We start from the raw sequence: 22,223 nt of genomic DNA, 5'->3' as shown, positions 1-22,223 counted from the left end.
TGAAGTGACAGGTATAATTACGGTGACCTTATTTATGAGTGCTGAATACGGGACAAAAAATAATTTTGCAAATTTTTTCCACAACAGCTTACAGATCTTAAACCCTTCTTCAATGATCCTAGATGTATTAGCCCTGCAAGAGTAATCTTTTACCCCGTAAAATTAAAAAAAAAAAATCGTTAATTGTTAGTATAATAAAGTGCAAGTTTTAGTCGCAGGCTTACCATTAATTTTTGGCATTTTTTTTTTGTTGGCCAGGTTACTGATTTTTTTTTTTCAAACAAAATAATGCCGAATTTCCACTAGGCATTATAATGACAAAAAATGTACGCCATTTAAAAAATGCCAAGTGGAAACAGACATTATGACTATTTTTATATTAACGCAATGGTACGGGTGTTTTTTAATGCTCAACATTGTCATTAAAAATGTTGTCATTTAATGCCTAGTGGAAATTCAGCATAAGTATGTTCGACCATTGTTTTGAAAGAGAAGCAAATGAGCAGAACTTTCCACTCGCACGTTATTATACTAAATTTTAATGAGTTACAAAACTGTAAACAAAATTTTTTCACAAGATTCGAATTAAAAAGTTTGAAATTTTGGGGAAACATTTCAGAATTAATTTTTATAGTTTTTTGCACAAAGTTGGAAATTTGGTGTTATATGGTTTTTGTTAGGAAAAGAGCTTTACTTTCATAAAATAAATAATACACATTAAATAAACTAAGGAAAAATAGCCAAAACTTACTAAAATGTCGATTTCTACTTAGGTCACTTTATGTATTCCTCGATTCAAATCACAGGCATTCAGATTAGAAAATAAAAACTATTTATGGAGAAAATTGCGATCATATACCAACATCACATGCCATTTTAATGTGCTGTTAAAGCGTCGAAACACCGAATACGGGACAAATGCAGGACGTTAAAAGAAATACAGAACATTTGGCGTCCCGTATAAAATAAATAAATTACCAGGACAATGGGTCAAAAAAGAGGACTGTCTCGTATAATACCAGACGGATGGTCACCGTAGGTATAATCAATGTTTACGCGTCTTTCTTGGCGTAATATATATTGTACCGAGTTTGATAGAAATTGCTTAATTTAAATGTGACCACTGGGCGACTGGCTTTAGGAGTCATTCAAACCGGTTCATAAACAGAGAAGTTTTAGGTCGGTTACATTGGGCATAGTCGGTTTATTTTTAAGTGTATCTCGCATACAAACAAGTTATTGCCAAAATAGGGTATAGTAGTACAGGCTCCTCACTTCGCATCCCAGTCATCCACGTACATGCGACGCCACCATTTTCCATTAGCACCACCAGAGCCTATTTTTCATTTTAATGGCATTCAGACGCGCTCGTTTATTTAACTCGATATCATACATTTGGTGATTTTCTCATTTCATATTCATATGGTTGACTTGAACTGAAAACTGTCCATTAAATTTTTTGTGAGCGGCTTGATTCATTAGGAAGAAATGCATAATTATATTTTTAATTTAAGGTGTTTTTTTTTCAGTACTTTACTTACCAATCTCCTTTGAAAATTCCACATTATTGTGTGCTTCGAAACAATTTATAACGCTTTTTGTATTCAAATGAAATAATTGCGATACAATTCAACTTGCTCCCATTTTTCTGCCAATTTAGCATTTAGCATATATTTAGTGCCACACTTTTTTTTCATAGCATGCAGCGCAAAACGAATGGAAATAATTCAAGTAAATTCATATGGACGACGCAATAATGCCGAATACATATCTACTTACTTTCTCTACTTCTCCAACTTTGAGTAGCTCCTTTGACATCGCGCTTTCTATGACTAAACACCAAACCAACGGCAAGTTGACTATTTGGTTTGTTTTGGTTTGTGATTTCTTTAACTACCTTTCACTATACTTCAACGTTCAAAATATGTAATCAATTCTAATGTGATGTGATGAGTGCGCAAGTGACCAATTTCGTGGTGAGTTAACAAAATTTGTGGCCGGCAAGATTTTATGTGTGTACTAAAAATACGCTTCGTATTTTGAAACCGGTACTAAAATAAAATTTTAAATGCTTTGCTTGGACTTTGCCTATACATTTTTTCGGAAAAAATTGTGAAGAGCGTTGTTTTTTCATTACTTTGAAACGTTGGTTTATATATATATTAAGGGGTCAAAAAATTTTCTCTATTTAAACCTTGGAAGAATAGAACTTTCGCCGCAGCGCACAGTGGTGCCGCCCCATGCCGCTCCTGAAATTAAGCGCATGTTTTAGAGAAACTCATGTAGTTTTCGAGCATATAATTGAATCTTTTCGAGCGGCTTTTCAAATATGTATATGAAATTTTCGACTTTCTTAATTTTTCGGTTTTGAGTTTTTTTGGGTAACTTCGCGAAAATAATTCTTCGGACAATGGAAAAATCACACAACACATTGGGAGAAAACAGAATATTGACACCTACGTAATTATAATTATAAGCTGTTATTTAACTTGGTCATCCCGCGCAAATCGTGGAAATTTCCAATCGATTTTAAACTAACTTCCCGACAAGTTAGAGACTTGAAATTTTCAGCATAGTTCCAATCACGATGACAATGCAATTTAAAATATAAATGAATTCCCTATATGGTCCAGGGTTCTTGATTCAAAGTCGGTCAAAAATTAGTAAAATTTATGGCTAACAGAGCGTAATTTGCCAAAGAACGTAAAACCAGAGCAAAGCTATTTATGGCAAATTCTAGATATCAACCTAGTCTAGATATGAACCTCGAGAAGTTTCCCCGCCAGAAGAACTTTAATATTGCGCCTAAATATACGCCATGCTACAGCGGAAGTGGACGACACGCCATTTCTTTAAATGAAATTAACTGCTGCTATATGTATGTATGTACATATGTATGTTTATACAAAACGTAAGCAAACAACATTTTGCTTGCATAGTCTTCTGTTCTCTTTAATTGCAAGTTGAATTATTTTAATATCTATTGCAAAATTTTGTTCATAAAATAAAATAAAACTATTTAATATACAACGCTTTTATAAATGGACTAAAAATTAGAAAATAAAGTAATGTAAAAAAAATATTTTTTTAAAAATAAGCTTTTATTTAACATGTTTAATCAAAGGAATAAAATAAAGTAGTGAAACAAAAGATTTTTTAGCAAGAAAATTTTGTCATAACTGCACTAAAATGAATAAAATAAAATAAGTTAAGTTCTCGTTAAAGTTACTAAAAGCCAATTAGTGAAAGGAGTTATTCAAACTCTAATGAAAATTACTAACAATTTGTACTAATTTACTTCGTTTTTAAAAAAGCTTGTCGACGAATTCAGCGTACATGCATAATTGGTTAGGTATGTATGTATGCAGATATTTAAATGCCGGTTCGCCATTCGCGCGACAAGCTTTTTTAAAAACGAAGTAAGTTAGTACAAATTGTTAGTAATTTTCATTAGAGTTTGAATAACTCCTTTCACTAAATGGCTTTTAGTAACTTTAACGAGACCTTAACTTATTTTATTTTATTCATTTTAGTGCAGTTTTGACAAAATTTTCTTGCTAAAAAATCTTTTGTTTCACTACTTTATTTTATTGCTTTGATTAAACATGTTAAATAAAAGCTTATTTTGTAAAAAAATATTTTTTTTACATTACTTTATTTTTAAGTATAACCTTTGTTATTGTGAGTGTGGAAAGCAGAAAACAAAAATTAGCCAGAATTCCATTACATTTAATGATTGGGCCCACATTGCGAGTTGTAGTGATGCAATCTTCCCCATATTTTATATTTAATTTTTTCTGATAAAAGAGAGAGTATAAACTAAATTTCATCGAAATCGGGTGAAATTTAATTTTTCTGCCCGCAAGAGTGGAGGCCGTGGCAATTATCCCATGTTTACTAAATTTCGTAATTCCTTATCTCTTGGTAAAATTAAAGCACATGTCCAGTTTCAGCAAAAGCGGTGCATCTTAATTATTATTTCCACTTGCCTCATGTCGAAACACTGTGGGACGCACTGTTTGTTATTTATTAAAAAAAAAAACAACTTGGCCTTCTGCCGCTATGCGCCACCTTTGATCAGATTACTGGGGGTTTTGGAGAAATATTTCTCTATAAGTGGCTCCAATTGCGAATGAGATCAAATCATCGATCGATGCCAATGTGGAACCCTCTCTGACTCGTCTGTAGCCTCGTTTCCGTTAACCCACCCAAACTAAATCTAAATGGAGCTAACTACTTACTGCCTTTATGAAAGTCCCATTCCGTTAAGTCTATCCCAAAGTCCTATCTATTTTGATCATCAGTAGATCCACTCCATGGCTTTGCTTAAGTATGTACCTAAAGGAGGAGACTAGCCCTCCATCCAGATCCTGTGATATATAGGTCTGAAATGATGTAATAGCCCGAGCTACTTTATTCTCACTGACGATTTCGTCGACTAAACCGTCTTGCCTATGAGTGTTAGGAATTTCCGCAACGAGACTGACTGTCTCCCCTTTGCTGCAACACCCACAAAAGTGGACGTTCATTCGATTTTCTAGAATGTTTAGAATGCTTTCGGTTTGCACTTCTCCTGGCTTTACCAGGAAACCGTGAAGAAAAGGGCTCTTCAAGACGTATCCTCTCAATTACGTGGCTTCGGTGGTTGTGTCGAGGTCCTCCCAGAGTTTGGACCACGAAGCCTTCTTTGTCGTTTTTATCTCTTCTTGGAACGCATTTTGTACGCTCTTTCGCGTTCTTGGTTAACTTCGCCCTATTAAAATCACTTTAGCTGCTATCCTAAATTACCTAAGCTCCACCGTTTACCATTTTATAAGTCACAGAGGAGGTTTGCTCTCGGAACAAGTTGTCATATAACATTCGTTAAGAGAATTTAAATGCTCGAGTTGGTCTGCTGAGTTCCGCTCTTCTGTACATAGGGGTTGCACTCCAGACACATTTAGTTAAAGCCATTTCAGTTCGTCCTACGAAGATTTTCATAGATTTTTGTGTCGGTTTGCTTAGGTTTATGGAAACTACGATGCGACGGTGTGCAGAAAAATAGCACATTCTCGAAACGTGCCAGACTTCGAACCTAATATTTTTAGAGTTAGTTACCACGGTTATATCTAGTTATAACCTCCTGCCTTATTCTTTAAATCTAGTTTTTTTGCATACAAAAAAAAATTCAAAACCAATAACTTTCTTACTAAAAAATGGTTTATTATAGCTTAAAATTGTTGTAACCAATAGAGGTAAATATGTTGCACAAAAACACATAAACAGAAGTTCACAAAATTTGATATAAAACTATTCGTGGATTTAAATTGTTAACTTTTTACTGTGCATGTTTATTTTACGAGAAGGAAGCATCGAAAGCCTAACCCCTTCAGTGTGATACTTTAACCCAAACTAAACTTCCTACCGCCATGTACCGTTCCCCTCCCGATACCACCCAACGATTTCGTCGGGATTATTACAAATTATTACGAATGTGCTGATTGTTTGTTTGATGACAGGAGATACTTCGTCTTGTCCTCGTTTACCACCATACCCATTCGCTTTGCTTCCTTGTCCAACTTGGAAAAGGCAGGACAAACTTCGCGGTTTTTCTAACCGATGATGTCAGTGTCATCGGCATAAGCCAGCAATTGTACGCTCTTGTAGTAAATTGTTCCTGAGCGGTTCAGTTCTGCAGCTCTTATTATCTTCTTCAACATCAGATTAAAGAATTCACATGAAAGATAGTCGCCCCTGAAACCCCGTCTGGTGGCGAACGGTTCGGAGAGGTCTTTCCCAATTCTGGCAGAGCTGGTGGTATTGCTCAACGTCGTTTTACACAGCCGTATGAGTTTTGAGGGGATGCCAAATTCAGACATAGCGGCGTATAGAAAACTCCTTTTAGTGCTGTCGAAAGCGGCTTTAAAGTCGACAAATATGTGGTGGGTACCGATCCTTTTCTTGCGGGTCTTTTCCGAGATTTGGCGTATTGTGAATACCTGGTCAATGGTGGATTTGCTAGGTCTAACGCCCACTGGCCTAATCACTTCATTGACGGTGGTATTCAGTCTCAACACAATGCATTCGATAAGACCTTGCCACCTATGCTTAGAATGCTGATCCCGCGGTAGTTGGCACGCATGGCGGGGTCGCCTTTCTTGTGGATTGGGCAGAGCCCACTGGAATTCCAGTCGTCGGGCATTTACCTTATTACCTCCTTGCCATTGTAATTGAATAGCTCAGCTGACAGGCCAGCAGCTCAAGCAGCTTTGTTACTTTTCGTCATAGTCAGGCGCTGGGATATCGACTCCATCGTCATCGACTGGGGACTCGGGTTCGTCTTCTCCACTTCTTTCAGTGTTTCTGCCATTTAAAAGGGTCGAAAAGTGTTCTCTCCATAACATGAGTACGTTCTGGACATCGGTCACTAGGTCGCCATGGTTGTTCCTACAGGAGTCTTGAAACCTTCCGTAAGTCGCTCAACTCTCTGCTAAAAATTTCGGGCGTTTTTTCTATCGGCCAGCAGTTCAAGCATTTTTCTCACACTCCTCATCGTACCAGTAATGAGCGGGATATGTGGTTCCACTGCTCGCGCAAGTCGGTTTGTTGAAGAGTGCTCTCTCACAGCAGGTGTGAGGGTCTAGCTTGGGATCGTCCATGTAAAAATTCTCCATGGGCTTTCCATTCTCTTCTTGACGGGATGGGTTTAGTAGTTTTAAGTAACTTGCCTTTTGAGCTGCTAGCCACCATACATGTATTCCATATATATGTGTGCCACACTCGCACTGTCATACGAGATGGCAGCTCTGAGATTGAAACAACCTCCAAACGTGCGTTGGCGCAAAGTTCATCTTGGTTGTGGACGTCGTTTTTTTGTGAGTCGAACTAATTCTTGTTACCACATCCGACAACCTTGACTCGCTTCTGCCACTTGGCTAAATCAAAGATGTTAATGTTGCTCTTATTTGTATGCTGGATCCCCCCAAGTATGAGGGTAAATCGCTTATTCCAGGAAAGTTTAAAAACAAAAGTATTTAAGTATGCTCATAAATGCCATATACATATATACAACCCTTACATACATATGCATATTTCTTTGTCATAAAAAGCGTAACAACAAATCCGGCTATGAATTGTTTTCCTTACTTTTCTCAATAAACTTATTTACAACCACTTTGGCAACACTATCAGCTGATGTCCAAAATCATAAACGTTAGTTTAACATTTAACGGTCACTTGGGGCTTGCCAATCGTCAGCAACACAACTTACCAGCGATGTTAAAGTACAAAAGTCAATGGCGAAGCGGCGAAACGCACAGTCACGAGTTGCAAGCACACGAATACGGTCGGAAAATTCTAAAATATCAAAAAGCAGCAGAAAGAAAAGTGCCACAACAAAACTAAAGAATATAGTGGAGGCAGTGAGAAACAATTTGTATTCAATAAAAAAGTATTCAATTGAAATGAAAGTGTGCAGGAGTGAGTTTTTTACACCGCGAGTGGTCAATGCATTCGGTGAGCATTATGGGGTGAATTGGCCGGATGCAGTAGTGCGTGACGAAGCTTAATTAAAGTGACGCTAGCCAGTGCAGACGAAATAAGTACTACCGCTCGCTATGTGTTTTTCTTTTTTTTTCGACTAAAAGACTAAAGCAAAAGTCCAAGGAAATTATTAAGTGCACTCGAGGACGTTGAAGAATATATTTATTTGCTTAATCTGAAATTAAAGTGGCAGAGCAAAGCAAATTTATCGCAGCAAAAGTGTGACGCATGTCTAAGTTGCGACAGTGAAGAGCGAGTTTAGATCAAAATAGCCACGGATAGAACTTTTATGGCTCAATAAAGGTCACCTAAAATACGCTTTCTAGCAGAGCTCTACATTTTTTTGTCTGTGTTTGTATAATATGTTCTTTCGCCGCATGTTTGCGCGCAAGGACAGCAGTGCCAGCGGCGACAATGCTCCGTACAATTATCATAATGAGGATGTCAACGCTAACGACAACCACGACGACGAACGCGATGAAGTTGGTGCTTTAGGAGGTGGCGCAACAGCGCGCGGCAAGCGCCACAGTAACAACAACGGCAATGTGAACGGTACACTTAGCAATGGAACCAGCAGCAGCAGCAAATATGAGTTCCAACGCCGACGTACTTACGGCTCTGCGGCAGCGGCGTCTTCAAGCGCGGCAGCTGCCTCCAAGCACTGTCACTCCGCAAGCACGCTACACCGCGCTGCAACTTCCGCACCGGCTACGGTCCAGCTGACGCCACTATGGGAACACATACTCCGCACGCGTACCTTTCCCGACAATGTTTATCCGGGTAAAATATTTGGTGAATTTCTCGAACGTCTACGCGATCCCGAATGGCAAGTGCGTCAGCATGCGCTACGCGTTTTTGTCGATGTATTGGTGGTAATGCGCGCCGAGGCGGACGCGTATATGGATGCGCTGATAGCGCCATTGATAGAGAATTTAGGTCATCAGGCGCCTACCGTGAGGAAAGGCGCGCTTGACTGTATGCGCGTATATCTCGCCGAGACGGCAATGCCCGAAACAATATTGCTGCAGATACTCGATATCGGGCTGAATCAGAAGATAACCAACGAACCATTTGGAGGACGCTTAACATGCGGTGTTATGTTATCCTTACCAGCGCTGGTTCATTCGACGTTGAACACTAGCAAGCGGCATTACACACTGCGCACTGCCATAGATATGCTAGTGCAGAAGATGGGACAGGTGACGCATCAGGAGATCACGCTGAAAGTTCTTTCGAAATTACGTGACTTAGTGGGTGAAGATGACTTTCGGGATTATATGACGACGAGCGCGTATCGCGAATTCGACTTGTTGTGTAATGTTTACAGCGTAGATGACAAAGCAAATTGTAGTGCGAGCGGACATGGTGGTGGTCATGATAGGAGCGTAAATACCAACAGAGGTGCTGGTACTTGGCATATGTTAACAAAGCAGCCCCTGGTAAGCTGCTGGCGCTCATCGGATGAGGAGCAAATGCTCGAGGAGGCGGCTAAAGCGCGAGTTATTATGGAAACTGAAATAAAAATCAATGATGATACGTTAACGATGCGCATTCTCGAGGCAAAGGACGATGATTTCGACACCGAAGTCGATACAGACTCGAGTCCGCGTAAATCTGTGGACACATACCCGAATAGTTTGGAGGATGATGTCGTCTGCGGTCGCCTACCAAGCGCAACACGCGATTCTGAGCATGAGTTAAGCGCGGTGGTGCGTTTACTAAGCGATTCCGAGTTCGATATGGAGGATGACTGCAATGCAGTGGAGCAAAAATCAAACCTGCGGGACCGTCAAGAATATTACAGCGTTGTAACGCCATCGACGCCTTCGCGCACACCGAAACGTGTAACATTCGGTGGCGAAGTGGTGAAGATGCGTACGCCGGACAGCGACGCTAACACATCAAATAATCGAAGCAATAACGGGGCTGTAGCTGAGCATCAGCACACACTCTCTGCCATGCCAACTGGGAATCAAAATACCATTGCGGCTGGGGGCGGCAGCGGCGGAGGTGTTGACGGCAATAGTGATAGCGCTGAGCCTTTGCAGCGCACTATTACAACAACAACCACCACAACAACCGAGATAACAATTATAAGCACGCCATCCACGTCCGCCACTAGCAGTCCACTGCCCGAGGAGACAAACCACAGCAAGACTATGGCATTGAGCGTGGAAATAATAGATGACAACACTAAGCCTTTGCCAGTGTCATCGCCGGAGACAGAGCGCTTACCAGTGGCGCGTCCAAGAACAGCACAATCTCCAGGGCGTGCGCAAATGTCAAGCATTGCCAACGATGGTGGCGGCGCTGCCTCCACAGCAGACGACACAAGCCCTTTGAGCTCGTCTGCGAATACAAACGATTCTCATTCGCCACCCAAGCGACGAGACTCCGTGACTAGCGCCGGCACAGTCGCCAACTTATCACCATTCTCACCTTCGTACAAGCGACACAGTATCAGTCCCGTAGATAGCATTATTAGTCCTAAGACGCCTCACAAACCCATTGAGGTGATGCACAACTTACAGCGTGATCCCTCGCCAGTGCGTTCTCGCAGCGCACGACGCGCTGAGGTGGTAAGAGAGGCAGCGCAACCTAGTGCAGGCGAGAAAATTGACACCTTATTGACGACACACTCCACACAGACAACACATATGCCACGCACACAGACGCCCTCACCGCTGTCACCCAAAACGTGGGAGGTATTGGATATTGTCGATTATGATACGTTACTGGATTTGCGTTCAGGGGTAAGTGAAAGTGCCTACAAGTACATTAAGTAACTATTGACTAAGTAATGCACATACCTACATACATTCAGGTATATTAAATAGGAAGGCAACTTTCAGCATAAAAACATTAATAAATACTTTCCTTTTCTGTTGACTCAATATTCAAAGACATTGTGTCTGTACTCGAAGGTTACTCTGCTGCAATTAAATCGATATATCGCACTTGACGTCAGTTTATTGTGCAATAAAATACAATAAATAAAAACCCAATGAATCGCATATGAAAATATGAACTCGTATCAACTGAGGCGCATTTACATACATATGTATGTGGTTCGTAGATTTGTCTGCGCCATAAAGTTGCTCGAAAGTTTTTGCAGCGACAGTCACTTTCACTAGAAACTTTTCGAATGCGCCATACATATATAGTACGTGTGTAAAGGCATAAGTGTGTATTTAACTGTATGTGATTACCGGAACTTCGCTTTAATACAGTTGCACGCACTCATTGTTCTTGTGCGCGTTAAAGTGCTGTAGGAAATTGATGGATAAAGAAGTTGCGTTCTATATGTTAAGTTAGATTAGGGAAGGGGGACACACTTGGACCATTAGGAGACGTGTAATTTGTGATACTGTGTAGATGTTCCAATGCCCGCCAAAATATTTCAACATTTTCCTTGTGCTCAGGTGATATTGTTACAAGGGTACCTTTTCTTTCCAAGACGTCAGCCAAGCAATATCATTGTATTCTGAAACCCGAGTGAGGCCAAAAAAAAAACTCTGAAGCAATTTCGAGGCAGACAAGACATTCCATGTCCAGTTTTGAGTGCACCACCGTTGCGTTCAGAGCCTTTAAAGCTGCTTATCTCTCAGAGTATTAGTGTTTTTGGTCGAAAATGGTGGAACACTTATTACATACCATAGCGAAATTGTTTTTGAATGAAAACTTAAAAAAGATATACTATAAAAATAAAAAATAACCACTCCTTTTCATATACCCACAGTCAACTAATACGTGCACTCGCACGCCCTAACTTAAAAGTCATATTATTTAAAAGTAATTAGAAGTAGAAGTAGAATTAAAAAAAAACGTCGCTACGAAAAATATTTTGCATACAGCCATTTTTTTTATTTGGTGGCACACTCTTGAAACTTCACAGATATGTTGTATTTAATGCCAAAGTCCATTGCTTCTAATATGAACATTGTATTTGAAAACTTGCCAAAATTGTAAAAACAAAAACATTTAAAATTTTTTCGAGTTACAAAGAAAAAAATTATAATTTCGGCACTTTTTCACCTGAATAAACGCTTTAAAGCTAAAATTGTTAAAATACTTGATTTATTTTTTATTTTAGCGTTTTTTTTTCTGCCGAGAAAAAGAACCGATACTAAAAAAAACAAACTCATTTGCTCTTTTGCTTAACCTCTTAACTGACGTCACACTCTTCGCAATAAGGCCGCTGCTTCTTTACCGACAATTAAATACTTCAGCCTGGAGAATACTGCAGCAGTCCAAAAAATGGAACTTCACCACTAGATGAAGAGTTCCCGGCAGAAGACATTTCACCAACCCTACTTTCGATTTTCGATCCATTCGTGAAAAAGTTCACTGCTCCCTTGTTTCAGTCACTCCTTGCGGGAATGTAGGTGTAGGCTATGGGGAGCCATTTCGGGGGCGCAGGAATCTGTATGACCAGGAATTAAGTAAAAACCTTCCAGCACTACGAAGTGTCCCGTGTCCCGTTTGTGAGCCTGTTAACCACCCGGTTTCTTTAGCCTACACTACACTACGTAGCATAACTATAGATGCATTTACTTTTTCGAGTTTCCGACCAATTAAAGAAATTTACGAAAACCCGCCAACCTTCTCTAACCAACGGAACGTAATGTAGACTTCTCCTGGGGAAGGCTTACAAGTTAAATGTTGATTAAGGAAAAGTCCAAGCGAATGGCATCCTCGAGAAAGCCAATCTGGAATTTGATGTATGAGTTCCACGGCAATTCTCAGCCAAAATAAAATGTAGTGTGGTGACATCACTGCAACATTGCTGGTACCAACTCAGGTGACTGAGGTGTTAGGGGCTGCCTGGATCCTGTACACCAAGACCCAGTGAGCCTATTGTGGTACCGTTTGAGTGCTTATTTTGTTCCCCTCCGCTCACCCGAAAATAGAACTAATTGATTATATTAATAAAATGCGAGCATTCGTGAGTGTCTGCTAAGTCGAAGGTCCACCAGACTGCCAAAAAAGTAATGGTGAAATAAGCGTCTTCTAGGCGCTGATAGAGTCAGTACTCAATATTTTGAATTTCTACCTCATCACCACAGCTGTGGCAGCAGGCATTGGAGGGTCATTCTACTAGCATGCCTTCATATTAGGCAGTGGATACAAGATGTTTTAGACGAATGAGTGAGGCAAACAATTACTTGTCGAAGCTGTAGAGTGGTAAGTTTCCAGACACGAAAACAATTGTAAAACAAAAATACGAAAGATTTAACAAATATATTTTTCTCTTAAACGAGAATGCCCTGAGAATTTAATCTAAGTTTTTTGTCGTCCAGTAATTAATACAATTCCCTAAAACAGCTAACCGCTTTGATGTGGCCATTCTATTAAATGGATTTGATTTCCTACTGGAACACTGAAGCGTGCCGAAAAGTATGCAACATGTTTAAGTGCAAGCGGAAAAAATGTGCAATTTACACAACGGTAATTTAACATCTATATGCATGACCAGTAATAATAATTCCGCAGTGAAGTGCACATACACAAGTGACCTCAAATTGTGAGTACGAAAGTAGTATCTGTGCATTTTGTGCATAGAATTTTGACTAGGCCGATATGACGGTTGGATCAGTCGCAAAAAAAACTACTACCACTTTGTTTATCTCTGTGTGATAAGAAAATGTTCCTTCTGTTCGAGCATTCGCCATTACGGGTTAGCAAACCGCGAAGCTTAAATCCATGCGTATGTATGTAGTACTGTATGGGATGAGTCAATGATAAATTAGTCTACATATGCTGGCATGTTATGCACTGATCCGGGTATACTTTCGAGTATTTGAAGACTATGTTGTCGCACAATTTTCTTTGGGATTATTAATTTTTGTTTTTCAAAAATGGTTTTCTATGGCCTAAATATATCGAAAATAGCAGTTATTTTTTTTTTCAACAGTTAAACTTGGCCAGATATTTTTTAAGTCCGAAATAAAAGTCCTTTCCGGTTAGTATAGAAACGGCTTATCCAAATTAAACAAATTTGTTATCAAATAAAAGAAGACTTTAATAGCTTTTTAAGAGAAAAAACGAACAAAGCTTACCACTTCTTTTTATATATGTTTTTATAATTTAATGCAAAAGAAATTCATATACCTCAACCAAGGTTTATTAAATAATATTTTTTTATTGGAAAATTTTTGAATAGCTGGCTTTCCCCTAGCTTTCCTCATTTCAACATTTCAGTTTTAAAGCTATTTTAGTACTCTTTCACTTGATACCAAACTTGTTTAATTTGCATAAGCGGTTTATTTATTGTTAGGAAAAGACTTTTATGTTCGACTTAAAAATATCTGGCCAAGTTTGACTGTTAAAAAAATAACTGTTATTTACGGTCCCTGATTAAAAACTAAGCTCTTAATTCATGGGGCACGAACCATAAAAACTCAATACACACCAACAGTGTTGCCAAGTTTTGAATTTGAAAAAGCACTAAAACCCTTGAAAAATCGCGTTTTTTCTCGAAAAAAGCACCAAATTTTTATTATTTAATGGATTTTCTATGCATTAAAAATTGTATTGTAGGGATGCCGATTTAAATTAATAAAAATCAATATTTTTTCCTCGACGGTCGAATTTATTCTGTTTTCTATAAATTTAAATATTTTCGTTCAAGCTATGTTAAGATTCCTGTTCTTCTTTTCTAATTTGCAGCTGCGTCCAGCGTTGCCGCTTCGGTTATATGTAAGCAAAATTGATTGACTTTCCCTGGCTGTTTAAATGTTAAAATTTTCTTAGTTTTGCTTAATTTTTTTCTACAATTCCTTGCAAGCGAAAGCAAAAACCAGAAATGAAGTTTCATAAATTATGTGGTAGTTTTCTACTTTTCTTGTGAACTAAAGGAACATAAAGAACTTTTCTTTCCGACCGCTTAACACCTGAAACATAACAAAATTTGATTATTAACCACTGGCGCATAGTCGGAAAAAATAATGTTGTGTCAAAAAAGCTGTCTACTCTTCAAATCCCACCCGATTTTGATTATTCTCTTTTTTCAAAAAATTCGTTAGATATTAATTTTACTGTTAGGAGATGCTGCTGCTTTTTTGAATAGTCGTTGAAAAGTATAACAAATTGAGCCTAAAGGTCTAAAGGGCGATTCCTGTTCCCAGCAATGGTGTGTTACCGCATGTTATTTTGACATGATTGAAAGTGCTGCCACATATTTATATTATTGGTAAAAATATGCTCTCTCGCTTATGATTGTCATTGTGACATGAGTTTGTTCCGATTTTTGTAAAATTTCTTACATAACTTACGATTGCTATAAATTTTGCCCACCTTTTGTTAAGATTTACAGATTTGGTGTCCTCAAACTAAAAACAAAAGCACCAAAAAACGCACCAAGCACTAAACTCTAAAATTTTCGCGTTTTGAATGAAAGAAAAACACTAAATTTAGTGCGAAAAGCACCAAGTTGGCAACAATGCACACCAAGTATACAAATTGCATTGTAAGTATACAATGCGTATTTAAATAGACCATATGAATAATATACCTACGTGTAACATACATAAATCGAAAACAAAAGGTATACTTACATGTTGTTCTACAAGTTATTATTTTATCCGCCACTGCGCTCGAAACTGGGTCACTAGGATGTATGTAATACATATGTACATACATATACCTACATATACATATATATATATTTATACTATGCAAAGAGGTGTAGAGTATACATTTTACGTTACACCAGATGGAAGTACATACTTATGTACTTACATATCGAGCCCTAACCGCCAAAATAACTTAAGCGACATTTTTTTCAAAATTTTCATTTTGATGCAGAAATGCATCCAGATTTTCTAGGAATACTGCTGCATCAAAAAGAAATTTTTGAAAAAAATTTCGCTTACGTTATTTTGGCAGTTAGGGCTAGATATGTTTGTATTTCAAATTGTCGAAACTTAATGCATGTTGTGTTAATAAACTACAATATGAATCTGATAGGCAATAAACTATATAAGTGTATTAACATACACACCGCTTCATATCCGATAACAAAAGTGCAATTTCTATTCTTGTAAAATGCACATGAGATTTTATGATTACAATATTGATGTTTATGTGTTTGAGATTTAAAGTTTAACAAGTTTACTTTTAACGTCAGCTACTCACTGGCATATACATATGCATTGACAACGCATGCATATACGTACATACATATATGAATTTGTGTTATCCGATGCATTTGACCCATTTGAGCACGGCGCGTATGAGGTGTTACATATTAAAAACTATCAACTAACTTGTAGGCGTTCATGTAATTTTTATCTTAAGCAAAAGAGTGTTAAGTTCGGCATACATATATATTTGCATAGATGTGCATTAGTGTGTTCCAAAAATGCATGTGAAGAAGTAAAGTCGCAATTTTTATACTCCCGCCCCTGGGATTGTTCTATACCGAAAAAAATATACCACTATTGTTTTATTTTGAAATCAAAAAAATATTTAGGGGTCGCACAGTGGTCGGAGAAACCATGATCTACGCGAAAAAGGCATATTTTAAAACTGTTAAAAATTAACCGGAATAAAGCTATTCTTATTCAGAAATGTCCAACGGACGCAAAACTGATTAGTACTTTCAATAATATCTGCTGAGAAAGCTGTTGAAGCCATTTAATTCAACGGATTCTATCGTGGTACGTTCTAACAGCTGTGAGTTGATAAATTTCTTAACAATTTTTTTATGGAAACTTTCAATTATGACAGTAATTGCTGGTTTAGTCTTACTTCCTAAACATGGAGAATAAATATTTTATATGAAAAATTACATAATAAATCTTGGTTGGCAAATTATCAACACCTTAATAACACGGCTTATTTTTCAAGAAATATTTTCTTCCAAAAGGTATAACTAATTTGTAGGGTCGAGTAGGATCTTCATTCCTTTACCAAAAACTAATGCAAAGGTAATGTAATTTATTCTATATTTAGCATCATATCATTTATAAGATGTGTCTTACCAAAGCTGAAGTAAATTTTCAAAAATCCAATAACCAATCCAATATGGCGTCGAAGACTTAAAAAAAATTACTGAATTTTGATGAAATTTGGTATTTAGAGGTTCTTAAGTTCGTTCATTACAATTTCAAACTAGTTTTTGAAATTTCAAAATGCTAAATCCAATTTGGCGTCCGAAATTTCCAAAAATTCAAACCTGAAGAACTTTATTTAAAAATGAGATAACTGAAGTTTTGGAAATAACGAATTTCATATAAAAGAAAAAGATCTTAAAAAACCGTTGAGGTCTGGATCAAATTGTTTAGGCTGAACATATAGCAGACGGTCCCAACTATCCCTAATTTATAAATATAATTACTCTTATTATTTCAAAATTTGATCACAAGCTCATTTTAGATATGTTTCCTCGTATATAATAAATAAAATTTTGCTAAACAAACACTTTGTGTTGCTCAACTGAATATGACAGTTGATTTAACAGTTGTCAACCGAAAAACGTTGATTGTGATACATACATAACTCGAGATCAGTGAGTCTTTAAACATAGTACGTTTAATTCGTGGGAAAATTTCTAGAGAAATTGACAGCCACTTCGATTAAAAAAATTAGTGCAATGTAGACAATAATAATATGGGTACCAATTGAGAGAGAAAACTCTGAAGAATTTAAAAACAATCAAGTTTTTTGGTTTACAAGGACGAGTAGGTATTGGAAATGCGCTTTTAATAAATTTTAAATTTTTAAGTTAATAAAGTTTGCAGGACGAAATTCGATGATGACGTCGTGCGTATATTAGTCCTCAAACAATAATTAAAAAAAAATATAAAAATATTGTAAATTTTCAAGGACAAAATTTGTAAAGGACATTCTCTATACCCATTCGTCCATATGCACCCAAAACTGTATTCCGTTATAATTCTACAGATTTTTTCTTTTATATGACGCCCTTATTTTTATTCTACATTGCTCCGAATTGTTTAAATAATTTTTTAGATAATCATATTTTTAAAATTTCAAAGTCCTAAAAAAAAAATTCTAACGTCACAGAGAAAAACTATAACTTACCCATAGTTTCGTGATTATATTGATTTTTTTGTGTGTAAAATTTACTGCCGCACAGTGTATTCAGAGCCCATTATAATTTTCTTTTTTAATTTGCTCCAAAGACATTTCAAGCATAAATATTTCGTAATTTGTGCCACAATAACTAGCTAGAAATAAATTTTCGCTCCGCTCTAGCTAAAACCGCAACCATTCCGCACCTTGCTTTCCACCAACTACAAGAAAACAGCAGCACTCGGAAATACTTCACTTGCCAACTTGACCATGTTTGAGATTTTCTTTTTATTAATTTTCTTGCAAAAACAAATGAAAGTCAGAATGCAAATACATGTATGTATGTACGAATTCTTTTGTCACTTCATTTCTATGTATGTATGTATTTTTAAATACCTCAAAACTTAAAGAGTTTTGGAATTTGTACTTATTGTTAGTTAAATTTATAGTCAGCATGTCGCGCCTATAAGCCATTAATTGCACATTCTCATGGAGGGGTAGTGTAAAATCGCGTGCATGGCAAAGAATTAAAATATCATGTATCTAAAGAATTTATAGCAGAGTCACACCAGCAACTTTAAGTGAAGCAATTTGCCAAACTCTTGAAGTTTTACGTGCAAATGACAATGCACATTGGTATTTGGATGGTTTTATTTTTGTACAATTTCGTAATCGAAAGAAAATATTCGGAAATATTTGGTGAACTGAGCATGGTTTTTATACAAGGTGACACATGAAGTATCATTCGATTTACTTTTGCTGTCTCCCCGAAAATAAATAAAATACAGTTGTTCTTTAGCGGCATACATATGTTGAAGAAATTTATTTATTTTTTCATGTTAGGAAATTGATATTGCTCTACAGTTTTGCAGATGATCTCGTCATACCATTATTAGTTTATCACCCTAGCAATTCCCCTCTATGTTCCAGTGCCCCGGAACCACCCCATATCACCTTTGGCCGAAATAACTCAGCCATCACGCTAAGAGATGTGCACCATTTCATGGCTGTCTTGGAGGTTACCGTGAGGGAATGAAGACGTAGTTATCAACTTGGTGTATCATATCACTCTTTATCAGAAAAGAAGAAAGATGAAAGCTAAGAGAGATTCTTAGGTCTTCTGAGTATACACCTTTACCAACCCTACCCACCAGCTTTGATCCACTGCTTACAGCGTTCGTTTCGACTCTTTCCTTGAGAGTTGTAAACGCTTTACTGGCAGCAGGGTTCGGCAGAGCATGGTCCACCAATCCGGGAAGCCCCGAAAGCTCCATTGGTACCTGCACTAAAAGTGACAGTAACTAATATTTGACCACTTCTTTAGAATGTTCATTCGCATAGCCGCACCATTTGCGATCTGTTTGGCATGTAAGTCTACTGGAAGAAAGTTTAGTAGGGCATACAGTACCTTAGATGGTGTTGTTCTCATCGCACCTGTTATCAGTGTGGACGTAAGCTTTTGGACTTTATTCTTTTTTATTATGATCACCCCTTTCCCAAAGATATTCCACCATACCATTAAATAAAGAATCCTCAGTAAACACATTGACAGATTTGATTTGTTTTTCATAGCTTCTCATTGCCATTGTTTTTATAGGTTTCTCATACATATACAGTGCTGCCGTTTTAGCCCTTTGGTGGCTAGATTTAGCTACCACATACTTTTTTTGGCCACATAAATTTAAAACTGCCCCTAGCTCTTTTTTTAGCCCTTTTTAGAATTTGTTCATACTTGGCATGAAAAAGTTGTATATGCTTAATTTGTTTTTTTTTTGTTTTTGCATTTATGTAAGAGATGAAATTTTCAAGTAAGAAAGACTGATATATATACATACTAGCAGACCCGGCGAACTTCGTCCCGCACAAAATACTTTTTTTTATTTAAACCTTTTGGTCCAACATTTTCACCAACAATTCACGTTTACGATTTCCATTGGCACGCTCATCGGCTAAGATTATGGTTTGGTGGTCGTTTTCCGCCTTAAATAACCTAACGAAAGCGTTATGTCCGTGATGAAGTTCTTGAAATTCTCTAATTGTGTAACATTTCATAGAACGGTTAATCTCACAACGAAATAAATTTTAAGAACATTTCCTCTTCACTCCCTGGCGGCAACAATGATCCATACATATTTGGAATATTGACCAAAGTGTGTTTTAGTAATAACTTAACTCCAGTGCCAACTGGCGGGTAAATTTGTGAATCTACACTATCCAGAGAGTTACTCAAAAACAAACAAAAAACTTCGTTCAAAATCTGTCCGAGTATTTATGAGGATTTCACACTCACAAACACACTTACAGATGAATTATATATACGTTTGTACGGCGCACAGTGCCGCGAAGGTGGACAAAAATACAAAAATCGACTGTCTTGAAACTTAGATGTTTTGATGTCAAGTTACAGCTAAATCTCCAACTAAGAGAAGTTCATAAGTTATTTTGTGATAAAAACAACTTTCAGCCTCACACACCCCCTCAAAGTACACCTATTTTCTACATACCATTTCATTTCGGCGATTCGCACATAAAAGTGGTCGCAGTTAAAAATTTGTTAAAAATACATTTTTATTCCTAGCAAGATCAACTTTTGCACTTTGATAAAGATATATGCGACAAACCAAAAAATGTATGGTTCATGGAAAAAAAATTTATACAAATATTTTTTTTTTATTAATAAATAAATATATGATTAAACATACCAAAATCCGAAAATTGGTAAACTTTGGAGACAAAAACAAAAAAACATCTTGAAAGTTCGTGAAATTTTTTTTTTGGTTATGGTAGTTTGGACCTTCTACTAACAGAAACAATCGAAATCTCTTCCAACTTTTTCCAATATTTGAAAATTTTCAATTTTGAAAAAGTGACTAAATGCCTTTTTTTTGGTATTATTTTAGCTGATCTATATTTACAATACTTTTTCTGAATGCCCTAAGATCTAAATTTTTGGTTCGCTTTTCAAAAATAAGGTGTTGAATTAAAGCTAAAAGTGCAAAAAAAAAAATTAAGAGGTACAGGGTGCTTTGAAATGAAAAAAATTATCAGCTAATTAAAATACTTAAATATGCATCACGGTATGGGAGCCAAAAACAAAGGTATACGAAGATTTACATTTATATATATATACATATATATATATATATAGAGCAATGACACCAGTTTACAAATAATATGTTAACCAATTCGGGTAAGGAAATAAATGCAATCGAGACACCTTACAGCCCCAATGATTAGACGAAAGGCGAACAAAAAGAAAATAAAAATAAATAACATACCTATTACTCTTCATCTGCATAAAGAATACTATTTTGCTTAAGCAGCAAACAAAAACAGCTTGCGAAAATGATAGTACAAATGTATGCACATCAGGGAGGTCCAATTTTTTTATATTTTTTTTTTTTTGATTGAGTCTTTTTATAATTTTGTTCACCTAACTAATTACATTACCTGTGCAAAAATTTCAACGTTTTACTATTAGTGGAAAATGTTGCTCAACGCGAGTTTAAAATTTCATGAATTTTTCTCTGGTGCTAAGAGTCCTCTCTTGTGGAAAACAAATAAAAACCCAAGAGTTTAGTGTTTTGTTGAACGAAACAAGAGAGTTATACCTTAGAAATTATGGTTGGTATAACATGCCAAGTTCAGTGCATAAAGTTTTAGTACATGGATGTGATGTAATTAAATACTTTGATTTACCAATAGGTAATGATTTTAAAGCTATGTTTTCATTTATTTTCTTAATCTGTATTTCCACCTATTTTATCAGGTTCATTATCAGAAGAAGCCTTAGAATGTTCACACAAAAACATAAGAAAATATCGGCTTAATCATTCTCGAAAAACTGGAAGAGTACAAAGCAATACGGATTTAATGACTCGTTTGATATTATCGTTAGATCCATTAGTTGCATTTAAAAGAAATATAAAACAGAGAAACAAATATTTAAAGGGTTCTGATCTCAGCTTTAATAAATACATTGTTGAAAGTGACGAAGCAGAAAAAAGCATGGAATCATTTGAATCAGTGATCACTTCCTCCTCTTCTGAGGACACTGAAACTGAGTGATTATAACAACTAGTTCGGTTTTTATTAACATATTATATGTTATTACCATATAACAGTTATTATTACTTACTTACTTAACAGTGATTATGCTTTATTTTAAATGAAATCAAAAGAATTTTTTTTTCTAAAGGTTAACATGTAAGGAAAACCGACTTAATTTTTCAAATTACCATAATGTATTCACTTAGGAAGTATAGTTTAGACGAATTTTGACTATTAAGACTATTTTTCTGAACACTTAGCAACAATGATATGCCATATTTCATTTTTAAATAATCATGTGCAAAAACTCGGTGTTTTTTTAATGGGTACCCGTTACAAAAAAACCGATTACTTTCTTAAAATTAGAGTAATATAGACACTTCAGATGTAAAGTTTCAATAAATTCTGACGACTCCTTCCTGTTTTCGTAAACACCACAATCAGCAATGATTATGCCTTATTTGTCTTTCATATAGTAATGTAAAAAAAAATCTTTTTTTTTTAATGGGTACCCGGTACCGAAAAATCGATTTCATTTTTGAAATAAGCATGGCTTAGTCCTTTTAGGTGTAAAGTTTCAACAAGTTCTGAATACTATTTCGGTTTTTATAAAC

At 36.5% G+C, this 22,223-nt stretch overlaps 1 protein-coding gene and 1 long non-coding RNA gene across 2 annotated transcripts in view; one reads left to right on the top strand and one right to left on the bottom strand.

Moving 5' to 3' along the window:
- Positions 1 to 1,052: 1,052 nt before the first annotated feature.
- On the bottom strand, positions 1,053 to 1,879 carry LOC118740558. Its single transcript, XR_004993155.1, has 3 exons — positions 1,780 to 1,879; positions 1,542 to 1,685; positions 1,053 to 1,469 (listed from the first exon to the last, which is right to left on the bottom strand). It is a non-coding gene; the product is annotated as an uncharacterized LOC118740558 (long non-coding RNA).
- A 5,376-nt stretch (positions 1,880 to 7,255) lies between these two features.
- The window catches only part of LOC118740556, a 56,342-nt gene continuing 41,374 nt past the window's right edge, over positions 7,256 to 22,223 (top strand). The window contains exon 1 of the mRNA XM_036472145.1: positions 7,256 to 10,274. Coding sequence (XP_036328038.1) covers positions 7,884 to 10,274 — 2,391 coding nt within the window. The 5' untranslated portion in view covers positions 7,256 to 7,883. The remainder of the gene's footprint in view (positions 10,275 to 22,223) is intronic.

The sequence above is a fragment of the Rhagoletis pomonella genome, unplaced genomic scaffold, assembly GCF_013731165.1.
Source record: "Rhagoletis pomonella isolate Grant_MI unplaced genomic scaffold, Rhpom_1.0 Rhpom_scaffold_00006, whole genome shotgun sequence".
Classification (NCBI taxonomy): domain Eukaryota; kingdom Metazoa; phylum Arthropoda; class Insecta; order Diptera; family Tephritidae; genus Rhagoletis; species Rhagoletis pomonella.
The sequence above is the reverse complement of the archived record's forward strand: the minus strand, read 5'-3'. Positions and strand labels throughout refer to the sequence as shown.